The 12,267-nt window shown below is 30.7% G+C and overlaps 1 protein-coding gene across 1 annotated transcript in view; it reads left to right on the top strand.

Moving 5' to 3' along the window:
* Positions 1-1,402: 1,402 nt before the first annotated feature.
* Gfrl (Glial cell line-derived neurotrophic family receptor-like) overlaps positions 1,403-12,267 on the top strand; it is a 188,210-nt gene continuing 177,345 nt past the window's right edge. Inside the window, exon 1 of the mRNA XM_018551329.1 lies at positions 1,403-1,550. Within this exon, the coding sequence (XP_018406831.1) occupies positions 1,403-1,550 (148 nt within the window). The remainder of the gene's footprint in view (positions 1,551-12,267) is intronic.

Genomic DNA, 12,267 nt, shown 5'->3' with positions numbered 1-12,267 from the left:
AGTTACAGTTACTCGTTACCGAGTAAAAAATGTAACTAGTTACAGTTACAGTTATCGCTTTTTAAAAGTAACTCGTTACAGTTACCGTTACTTGAAAAATAACTTTTCGTTACTTTTCCGTTACTTTTTTAAAATTAATTTAAAAATGTACTTTTGCATTTTTTTTTTATATGTAATACTGACAAATATATAGTTTTATTTAAAAAAAAAAAAAATGTAGAATGGCTCAAATAATAAATTAAATAAAAGTAAAATGAGAAGGGTTACGAGCCAAAAATGAAACAGTTTATTTCCGATAAGAACGACGATGACAATGTAATTAAATGTATAAATATATATTAGAACAATACATAGATAAAACAAGATAAAAACAAACGACGTTTCGACACTTATTGTCATCGTCTTTTAAACTGTTTCGCTTTTGGGTTCATAGCCCTTCTCATTTTACTATTATTTAATTTATTTTTTAATTTTTTTTAAACACAATTTTGTAATTCTAAAACCTGTAAAATATGCAGCAAATTGAAATATTTGTATGTCCTATGTATTACATAGAAGATAGAAGTGTAAAATAATTACTGAATCATAACGGCCGAATGTCTAAGGGCTTTCAAGTCTTATTGATAAGCGCTATAAATAGCATGTATCCAATCGAACCGTGTTCAATCGTGTGCAAAGTAACGACAAAAGTAACTGTAAATTTCGTTACCGTTACCCAAAAAATGTAACTCGTTACCGTTACAGTTACCAAAAAAAGAAAGTAACGCAGTTACCAGTAAAGTTACCAAAAAAGTAACTTGTAACTGTAACTTCGTTACAAGTAACGAGTTACTTCCATTCCCTGCACACAATACTACCACAATTATAAATGTGGTATACACAATACTATCACAATTATAAAATATTTATTGTTTTATTATACTCTATTCTTAATTTCTTTAAAAAATATCTTGTACTTAATATCTTATACTATGTTCTCTAATTAAAATAAACATATGTCAAGGTCAAGATCGTCGGGGGTGGCTCCCCTTTTCTAGATATTTACCATTTTTAATACAGTTTTAAGTTTAAACATATATTTCACATTTAGTATTAATTATCAGCTAATGTAATTTTAAAATCTAATAATTTTTGGCATTATAAAACAAAAGTAACGAAAAAATAACGAATTGTTACATTTAAGTAACGGTAACGGTAACGACTTACTTTTTTCAAAAAGTAACGATAACGGTAACTCGTTATTTTTTTGAGGTAACAACTCTGACTGATCTCAATAGAATTCACCTCTCTCACTTTCTTCTTTTCTGTGCACCGTAACGCCAGGTTTTAATCTTGCCCGCTGCATTGCGACGCGAGAAAAATGTTATGGGTGCATTTTTTATATGCGGATTGGCATTTTAATATGAACGGCATCGATCTGGTTTCAGGATCCGGCATCAAGGTGCCAATGGCCATTCTGAATTGTCTCTACGCTCGCCAATTATGTTACGAGGATCCGTCGTGCAGCGCCATATTGGAAATTATACCGAGGGTTTGCGGTCCGGAATTAGGTGAGTCAATTTAAACTAGCTCCTTTTCTTAACAATTTGAATCCGAACGGCGAATCATACATCTTTTGATCATCAATTGGAGCCAATTTTGGCTCCTTAACGCGAAAAATCGCGTTTTAGCACAGGTGGGATTGAACTCGGGTCTACAGTTCGCGAGTCAATCGCACCGAGCGGTGAGTCACTCCTGGCTTGTAAATTAATCGTTTATAATACTTTATTTATGCTGCGATATTTATAACCATGCCTATTTCTTGTGTGATTTAAAATATTGATTTAGATTTGAATTAATGATCTTGAAATAGAGACAACCACGGTAGTTAATTGTCAACTTATGTATCATTTATTGAACTTATAAAAGATATAATTTTAAGTTTTTTTTTTGGATGTGTGGAATCAGCTAGATTATTAATTTTGGGCTCCAATTATATCTAATATCTTTCATCAAACTTTTATCAATTTCAAGAATATATTTTGTAACTTACAATGTGCGTAATTATAATATAAATTGTAATAATAATTAATTTAATATAAAATTGTTTCTTATTCTCAAATTTTTATTAAATTCTAAATTCTGAACATTATCTTGCAATTTAATTTAATTCTTTTTTTAAAGGACAGATTTTATCTTTATGATATTCTTTAACAAATCACAATTAGTTGCACACAATATAACATTTTGTTATGTATTAATGTAACGTTATTCTCAACAATCAAAGCTATGGAAAGAAAACATTAATGCGACCAAAACATCTTACTCTTTTCCGTGTAATTTTTATATCTCGATATGTTACTCATCCGGATTATATTAGCAATAATTCACACATGAATCGATAAGTCAAAGAGAGCTTGCTCAAATATGGTAGTCGTAATCGGATAAAATCTAGTCGTTCTGCAAAATAAGAACTGAGGCATTCGCTCTGCATCGATATTATTTATTCTATTTTCATTTATATAATCCATCATCATTCATGCTCCGATCAAATATGGTATCGGTTCTTACTATAGAGAAATAAGATATTTCTATAACATTATCTATTGGTTTACAGGAAAATTCCGGCGAGAGCCTTTTTATAGTTTTTGTAGGTCGCTCAATGCTTAGTTTCGTGCAATATATTATTCATGCATCCCTTGTAATAATCATGGGTCCTAATGGCTCACATATGATTCGTAAAATCTCATATTAGTTCATGTAAAATAAAAGGCGGCCCGCGAGCGCGGCAGCGTCACATTTGAAATTTTACGACGTGGCGGCGGCGTACCGCATTTCCATAAAATTTGCATGCGGATTCCGAAATCCCGAGGAATTTCTTATGGAAACCATGATGACATTAATGTCTAAATTTTGAATTCCATGTGAAAGTGCCACAGAACTCCTGCTAGAAATATCTTGCCAGTAATTTTTATAGTGATGAACATTAATTCATTGAAATTATTTTTACCGTTTTACTTCGTATTTGATGGTGTACACTTTGTGTAGTACTTACGGAGTAAATTTCTGTTTATTCTACTGATATGTGAGAATCTCCTAAGATGTAATTGTGTATCTTCGTAACATTTACCTACAGCTTTACACACCGCATTTAAACTTCTATTGACTACCTTAATATTTTGATATTTTATAGTAAAAGATATATAACTTCGAGAATCCTCTACTTCTAAAGTCTTTTCAATTTCTTTCATCGAATTCACAATGCCACAGTTTTTCCTTGGAATAATTGTGAATCATAACGGATATCGCGAACGGTAGTCTCATATTGGACATTGATAAATAAAAAGTATTGCACGCCGGGCCGTTCTTGAAACAGAAGTAAAAGCCTCAGTAGGTTTTCCGAAGCTAAAAGCTTTCCGAAAGCAGTGCCATTTGTTTTACTTTCGTCCGGGCGATTACATGATAGATTATTCACGTAACTCCTCGGTATCAGAAAGGAGCGCGGAAGCCGCAGCATAAATCACAATGGACGGTGTCTTTATTTTAAAAAGCCGCGTGCGCGCACTCCCACTACGTCGAACAAAATAAAATATATAATGGCGTTCGTGCGCTTCTCTCAACCTCGCTCGAAGGCAGACTGCTTTTTAATGCAACACATGCCATTTTGCATTTTGCACGTCGACGACGAGGTTTGCGAGGACTCCGAGCGTGTTTCTTGCGGCACGACATACAGCGGCATTCCGTTTGCGATTAAGAGATAGGTAGAAGAAAGTGACGACATAACTTCGTGTGAATGAAGCATTATTATTTAAACGTAAATGAGTGGTAATGATCTGAAAAGTTAAAAGTCTATTTTTTAATAAAGTTTTTTAAGTACTCGATAACGTAGTAATTTGTTTTTATCTAATTTTATATCAGACTTGATATCATATGATTACATAAAAGAAAATTTTTGATACTTTTATTTCCACTTTCACAAACCATATTTGTTTGTTACTTAAAAAATTTTAAAAGATTTATTTATAATTTATAATTTTCAGTTACGCGTCTAATTCTCCTCTTGTTTACTTAAAAATATTTCCTCTCTATTTCTCGTACAGTATATTCCAGTAAACTTTTATTTACACTTTATTAATTTATTTTAATTTAATCGATTTTGTGTGTTATGTATAATTTTATTATTTCATTTTATCAGTTTTATTAATTTTATTTTATACATTTTGAAAAATGAGAAATTATTATAAATAGAAATACAAGAACAATTCACGAATTTTTGCTTTCTATTGATAACATGTATTTCCTTGCTGTCAATTTAACAATTAAATAGCTGCTAGATTGCCAGCGTGGCAACAAGATTTAACGGTGTCGAGGATAATTTACAGTTTGCACTACGATCGTCCGTAATGCGATTTCCATTCGGATGCGAGGAAGGAAAAAGATGCGACTGCAGTAGAGTAGAGGGCGACGATAGGAATAACGAGGGAGGGAAGAACGAAGTTGTCGATCGTCTCCTCTCAAGCTGTCCTCGTTTCCTCTCTCTCGTTACGATTGGAGGCGGTGAGGTGCAGAACTCAACTTCGCACCACACCTTTCGATTTCGTCATTGAATTAATCACTCCCACGAGGACAATTATTCCAGGAAAGCTTAAATAAGTCTACCGTCGAGGTTTAAAAATGCTTCTCGGTGCAACGATTGAGCGTAACAACTGTTCCGATTTAACAATTATTTCTTTTTCTTTATTCATTATATATTAACGAGGAAAATGAAAAACGAGAAACGAATTTATTATTTATTGCCTCGGGTAAGATTTCCGTAATAAACAATCCATGCCGTTAAACATGAAATAGCATAGATTCATATCGATGTGAAATACGATGAGTTGCGCATTTTTTCGATAAATAAAATCTAATTATACGCATGCGGGATTATATTACATGCGCAAATAACTTAAAACAAAAATAAATAACTAAATGTTAAGCCGACTATAAATTAATAAATTTTAATTTTCATTATTTCACTTGTTATAGAATAGAACTTAAGTAACATACTTTTAAATCCTTTTTTACTTACGTTTTAAATGATAGAAACGATGATCCTAAAATTATTATTTATGTATAATTCAATGTACTGAAAATAACTATTTTAGCGCGTGGATTGATTAAAAACGTATGACGGAGCATAGTAATTATCATTTTTAACTTTGTTAAAAATACTTCACAGAAAATAAGTTTAACCTTATTTCCGTGGGGTAATGTATTGAAATATTTAAAAAATTCCATCCTTTTTTTCCCGTTTGCTAATGAAAAAATTGGTTCTAACATTGGAGAAACAGAATAAACACAGTGAATTATATTGATCCAACTTGAATTTACAGATTTAAGAGAGAACTTTGAATAACTTTTAGATTTAAAAATAAAGTAAACAGGTTAATTATACTCTTTTTTATTCAAACCTCAAACTTGAGAGTGAAGAATATAATTAACTTGAACTTGTATTAGCAATATCTGAAGGTTTAATCTGCTTTTGATATCTAATAGAATTTTTTCTAAGTGGTTTTTAATTAATTATGTTTAAAAGTTGTAATTAACGAGTTATAAATTTTGCAAATAATAAGTCTTATACTATAGGTACATATTATTCTTGAGTCAATAATGTGTTTACTTAAAATAAGGTACTTATATAATATGTATATACAATTAGGACTTTTCCGAATTTTATTCCGTTTTTTCTTGCAATCTTAATACAAATCTTCGTTGCGACTCTAAATGTTAATCAATCGAGAGAGGTCGAAAAAATGTGTAATTTACATATTTTTGTAACTATTTATTTTCAGTTAAAAATGAAGATAAAGAAACCTCCTCCATGACCTTGACCTTGACATATGTCGTCAAGGTCATGATCTTGACTGACCTTAAGGAAATTTTAACGGTCGATCATTATTCGTTAAAAAATTATTTAAAAAATAACGTTTCTAAAAACAAAAGGGAAAATGGATCTCGTTTCGAATGAAAAGTCATTACAAAATCACGAATTTCTGCTTTTAAAATTGGGGCTTCTCTTATCTTTGCTTTTACCATAAATTAAAAAAAATTAGATAATATACACATTTTTTTACCTCTCCAGTTGATTATTATTGTTAGAGTCGTAAAAGATTGATTTTTATCAAGACTGCAAGAGAAAAAGTATTCGAAGAAACTGTTCCAGTAAATAATTACCAAAGTTAAACTAGAAAGCTAAATTGGAAAATCTAAATATTTTAATTATTTCTATTAGAGTGTGTGTGTGTAAAGAATATATTGATAATTATATTACGTACAGAAATAAACTATAAGAGGCAAAAAGCAAACGACAAGGTAAATGTATGCTAGACCGCGTGACCAAAATTTCGACTAATTTCTCTTGCTAATGACAAAAGCTATTTATACGCGAATTGCAGCGAGCTGTGATAGCATGACCATTCAATTGCACGGAGATATCCGCGTGCAAGAGATCTTCATTTTCTGAATAACGAGATTATCCTACTCGCGAAATTATATTTAGCTTGCTACATATATACGTATATTATGCATTTTCTCTTTCACCAGTTAGTATTATATTATAAATATCTGCTTTGGTGATCATTGCGTGGCTAATAGATATCATTATTTAGGAAATTAATCATTTATTACATTTTAATTTACGACTACAAAGATATTTCTTCTTTTTTAGATCTTAACAAGAAAACTCTAACTACTTATCAAATTCGAATAAAATCAGAATATGATATCGTTTTAGAGACAGTATTGTTAGAAACAGTTTGCGTATTTGAAATGAAGCTGATCAGATTTCCGATGTTCTATAATTACAATGTTATTATCATATCTCACAACGAATGAACGTAAATTAATAGTCTATGTACATATAAATGAAACTACACCAAGTCTTTCATATTGTTATTGATTCAATAAATTCATCACGTCAAATTGCATTGTCAAATAACTTGTGCGAAAGTTCAATAAATAAATTTAGTTTATTTATATATTTAGCATATATCAGTTTATTATTTTTATTATGTTTATTTATTTTTATTTATGTATGTTCATTATATTTGTTATGTAAAACGTTTATAAAACATTGCATAATTGAACTTTAGAGATTTATACGCACTTTTTTGTCAAGATATTCTGCTATATTTCATTGTATTTTTTAGAATCTTAAAATGGACTGCCAAAAACTCTACAAATAGAAAAGTATTGATATTCGTTCTCCAATAATATATATATAATATATGTTGTTCAACTAAAAATAAGAGTTTTTCTTTTTTTATCCCTTTCTTTCTGTTAATAAATTTTGTTTCCCCTAAATTTTTCCAATTGTGCCTTGTAATGTTTTTGTTTTGGAAAAAAATACTTCTACCTAGCACCATGGCTTGAACAAATTTTGCGAGAAACGAAATAAGGGTCGTGCGAGGCTCATCTTATAAAGTAGTGGGTTGTGAAATAAGGGTTTGTAAACGGGATAACATTACTAGGACGGTCGACTCTGTTGTGTTGCGGCTCCGGGGTAGAACGATAATAACCTGCGTGGGAACGCGGCGTTGTACATCGACAACTTCCGGCTGACCTGTTTCTAACCCCTTCCGCTGCCGAAATTTCAGCTTGGACGAGCCATGCCGGAAGCTCCATCGAGATCGATATCTCGATACGCGCGTTCCGGGGGGCCCGCACTGTTAACGGCCGGCTGATCGCGAGCCCAGCAAATATTCGCGAATACATTGATTCTGCGCCCTCGCGCATTCATCCTCACAAGATTTTCAAAGAGCGCGAGCGGCTTAAATTTTACTAAAAATGATAATAATTTGTAAGATAATTAACACATTCAAAATTTGCATTTAAAGAAGATAATATTCAGTTAAATATTTGCAAATTAATCTATTATCAATTAATTTGAATTGATAACATTAACTAATTTGAGTAAATACTTCACGATACCAATAAAATATGTCATATGTTAGACACATATCGTATTAAACACACGGGCAAGCGATGGATATGTTTGATAAAAGAATAAGAACGGAATAATCAAATATTAAATTAAACAAGAAAGTGTGACTATCAAACGAGGAATATGTCGAAGCTTGTCATTATCCTGAAACGATCATTTGCATCGATAAAGCGTAGACGAGAAAGGGATACGGAATAGTAGATAGTCGATAACATTCATCTTATGGATCACTGAAGTGCGAAATAAGGGTTGTGGATTACGTTACAGCACCATTCACGGTCACTCGGGCGACATTAACGATCTGCACGGGGAAACGCGAATTACGCGTTAACAGCCTATAGATATTTCCGCAATCTTGAGCCAAATAAACTCGCATAACGAGTGGTAAATTTAACTATAATGCCTCTTTGCCTTCACTGAGGTATATTATTTGAAGAGAATTCTTGAGAGAACTCTTTAATAAGCAAACTTCTTGTCTCTCTCTCTCTCTCTTTCTCTCTTCACCAGAATATATGCTACAATTGTGTTATCATTGAGCTAAATAATATTTAAAAGTAATGACAATAACCAGTTTAAAAGAAATTTTATCAAAAATATATTTATTATTAAAATTTGACATTACTAGGATTGAGATTTGAGATAACTATGGATTAAATAAGATACAAATAATTAAACGTAATTTTTCAAACATAATACGTGTAGAATTTGAGAAATTTTATTAACAAATTGCAAGAGGAAATATCACAAAATGTAAAATTAAAATTAATTATTCTGTTTTTTATGTTAAATATCAGATTTTATTACACAGTTTAATAAAATATTATATGTATACATATTTTTGTTTTATTTTGTGTTTAATTATACGAAGAGAGTTACATCCGTTTTTATATAATATTACATTGCACTTTGTAACTGGAGCAGTAAACATAATTACTAGGTAAATTATTGAAGATATTACGTATTTTAAATTAAAGTGAATTTATCATTATATTCATTATAAACTACATTATAGAAAAGGATAATAATTTAGACAATTAAAGAAGAATTGTTTCAGATAGGTACATATAGAGATAATATAAAATAATAGGTAACCAATTAAAACTGCAGCTGCAGTATATATCTCGACAAATATAATACCACTCAACAAACTCGGTACTATGATTTCTATTTTTTATTAATATTCGTTGGACAATATATAGTTTGTAAATCGTATATTGTACGTTCATGAAAAGCCGGTAGTATCATTCAAAGTTCAGATTGAAAAAAATCTGTTTCCTAATTGTCAATAAATGGACAAAAAACCATACATAGGGTTCCGTGAATATGTAAAAAAAAGTTGGCGTGGCCTAAAAACTGCTTCGAAATAACAAGCAATGCGCTTTTTTCGGCCAGTGCGGCATGTTTTACCCGGCATGATGAACAGATTGCAATGATATGGTGCATGTAACGCATTCCCGGTCGCGCGTCTGCGACTAATCCTGCGGGATGCACTTTGAAAGTTTTAAATTCTAAGTGGGACTAGAGAGTTCGCGGATGTGTTTCACGGAAGTTGTTTACGACTTGTGTAACAAAGTCTTGGTAACTTATTTACGATACAAACGGGACTCGAAGACGATGTAGCAATATCACCGATAATCGCAACAACATATCACTGTTTTTAAAAAACGTACACATTTTTCTACAGTCATGTAACATCTCAATTTTAAATTAGAAATTTTTGAGTTGCCGAATCTAATTCTTTATAAGTTGCCTGATTAAAATTTTATGCAAGTTATTAAACAAATTCTTTAATGCCATGACGCAAATTAAACATTTTATTCAATTGAAGTACAGGTACACATATATCGTGCTCTTATTTTAAAAGTGACAACTTAAAAACTGTATTTCTCAGAAAAAAGGATATTTTTCATCTTTACAAAAATTATTGTTTAATCAAATCATATTGACAAAAAAATATGTACGTAACATCATGTCATTTTTACTATTGTTGTTATATAATCTTCAAAATATTACTTTTTTTGAATTTTGACAATTTTTTATACCATCCTTTTTTAATTATGACTATTTTGATGATTTTTTATGAAATTAAGTTCACTTTTGGTCATTGATAAGATAATGTTTACTTAACTCGTTTGTGATAAGTACTTAAATCATGTCTTTTGAGTTATATTATATATATAATAAAATAATAATAACTAATTGTTAAAAAGTTATCTTTAAAATTGCTTATTAAGTTTCCAATACGTTACATACGTCGCATAAAGTATTCGTTTAATTTTTCATGATTATTAATTAGCTAATAGAATTGGACTGGCTTATGTAGAACTAAGTGGATGAAAAAAATGATAAATTTATATTTTATTATATATATTCTTTATTAATACATGCACTAGAAAAATTCTTATTTTTATAAGGTTCGGAAAACGTCTAATTCATATAGTTCAAATTCTTAATTGACATTTCTAAATTAGATATTTCCGTTTTGATAAACGGACTTTGCATGTATATCTCGCAGTCGAGGAAAAAAAATTTAGTCTTTTATAATAGTCCGCTCGTCGGAAAAATCTTTCGAAATGTCATACGAATAAATCCAAAAGGAACTCCGGGGAATGGACGACATCTCGACTCACACAACGCGGTGAGGGTGCGCAAAAGGAGCTTTGCCAGTAGAATGTGTACACATTGACGCTTCCACAGAGCCGGAAATCCCGAGACCGACTACCATCCATTCCACCGATTCTGCCAAGGTAGCTGGTTAGCCGCCGCGGGCTGTCAAGCGCACAACCAGGAGCAGGTCCAAAGGCGCGTTTGGACCACTCAGGAGATTTCGGTCTGACTCCAAAGTGGAGGTTGTATCGCTCTTCTTGAACCGCACGCTCGTCGTTGCAAGTACAGCAAGACGCACAACACGAACGCCAACGCCGGAGTCACTGTCGCCGATTTGCGGTTCGACCGCGCGGCCAATCGCATTTTACCATGAAATTTTGCCACTTTGCGAGCGGATGAAAGATTCGCAGAAAAGCGCTGACGCGAGGTATTCGTGAAAAGTTTATTTGAAGATCTGAAAATTTTTGCGTAAAATCGACAGATTACGATAATAAATATGATTTGCACTGTAAAATATGTATGAACATATACGTTAACGTAAAGTTTTAATTTAAAGATATCATATTATATTAGTAACATTAATATAATAATAATATCATAATGAAATGATGTTGAGGAAAAATTTTCTAAATTTTATTCGTTTTGATGTTTATTATTTGTAATTGTTTATTATAATAAAAAGAAAAGTTTATTTGAATATTATGTCAAATATACTTTTTGTTATATATTACTTATATAATAAAAGTATTAAATCTAATCAAAATAAGTTTTACTTTTATATATTTTTAAGATTATTGCTATATAGCTACGAAAGTTGCATCTATAATGTAAAATGCTATACTTTTTTATTTAAATATTTTGGATACAGCAATGTATATCACATGAAATACCACTCGTTTCATCATAAAAGTAACGAGACACAATTTTCTCAATTTGACTTGAAGGAGATATAAAATATTTCTCAGTGTATAAATAGTTTCCTCAGTCTGATTTGAATAAGATATAAATTCTTCCAAAAGATTTCTTCATATTATAAATTCGAGTTCAAGAGATCTGCAATACAAGAATGCGTCGACTATGACAGGACAAACTAAAATTGCAAATATTTTCCAGATTTGCATATAAACTCGATTTTTTAAATATATACCATCATCTTTTTACTCTATTCAAAATGAAAGAAAAATCCATGCAGTTTCTATATTTTGATTTATTGTATAAAGTCAGTTGTTTAAAAATTTTAATTTTAATTATAATCAATCATTTAAAAATTTATGAGCTAGTTTAATTCGCTTTTAAAAGAACATAATTAGAACGATTAATATTTGAGTTGAAATTTAAAAAATAACATAAAAGCTATTCAGAAAAAAAGTTTTGACAAAATTAACTTATAAAATTAATGTTTGTTAAACGATTTGATCAAAAAATCTGTTATTCGTATCTTATTATTCCTTTATTTATTTTAGCAATAAGTGAAACTTGTTCATAAATTTACTTGGAGAAAAAAATATTTACTTTTTAATTATATACAGGGTGTAACTAAATTATCGCACTTGGAGTATACCATGAGATACAGGACGAGAATTCAAGTAAAAAAGTCCTGAGTCATTTTTTGATACGAGCTTTTAGTTCGTTGTTATACGATGTTAAAGTTAGCAAATTAGCGACCGAGTATAGAAGGAAGATAGGGACGTAGCAAG

This window comes from Cyphomyrmex costatus, unplaced genomic scaffold (assembly GCF_001594065.2).
Source record: "Cyphomyrmex costatus isolate MS0001 unplaced genomic scaffold, Ccosl1.0 scaffold14, whole genome shotgun sequence".
NCBI classification, from domain to species: Eukaryota; Metazoa; Arthropoda; class Insecta; order Hymenoptera; family Formicidae; genus Cyphomyrmex; species Cyphomyrmex costatus.
Note: the sequence above shows the minus strand (reverse complement) of the source record. Positions and strands in the feature narration are given on the sequence as shown.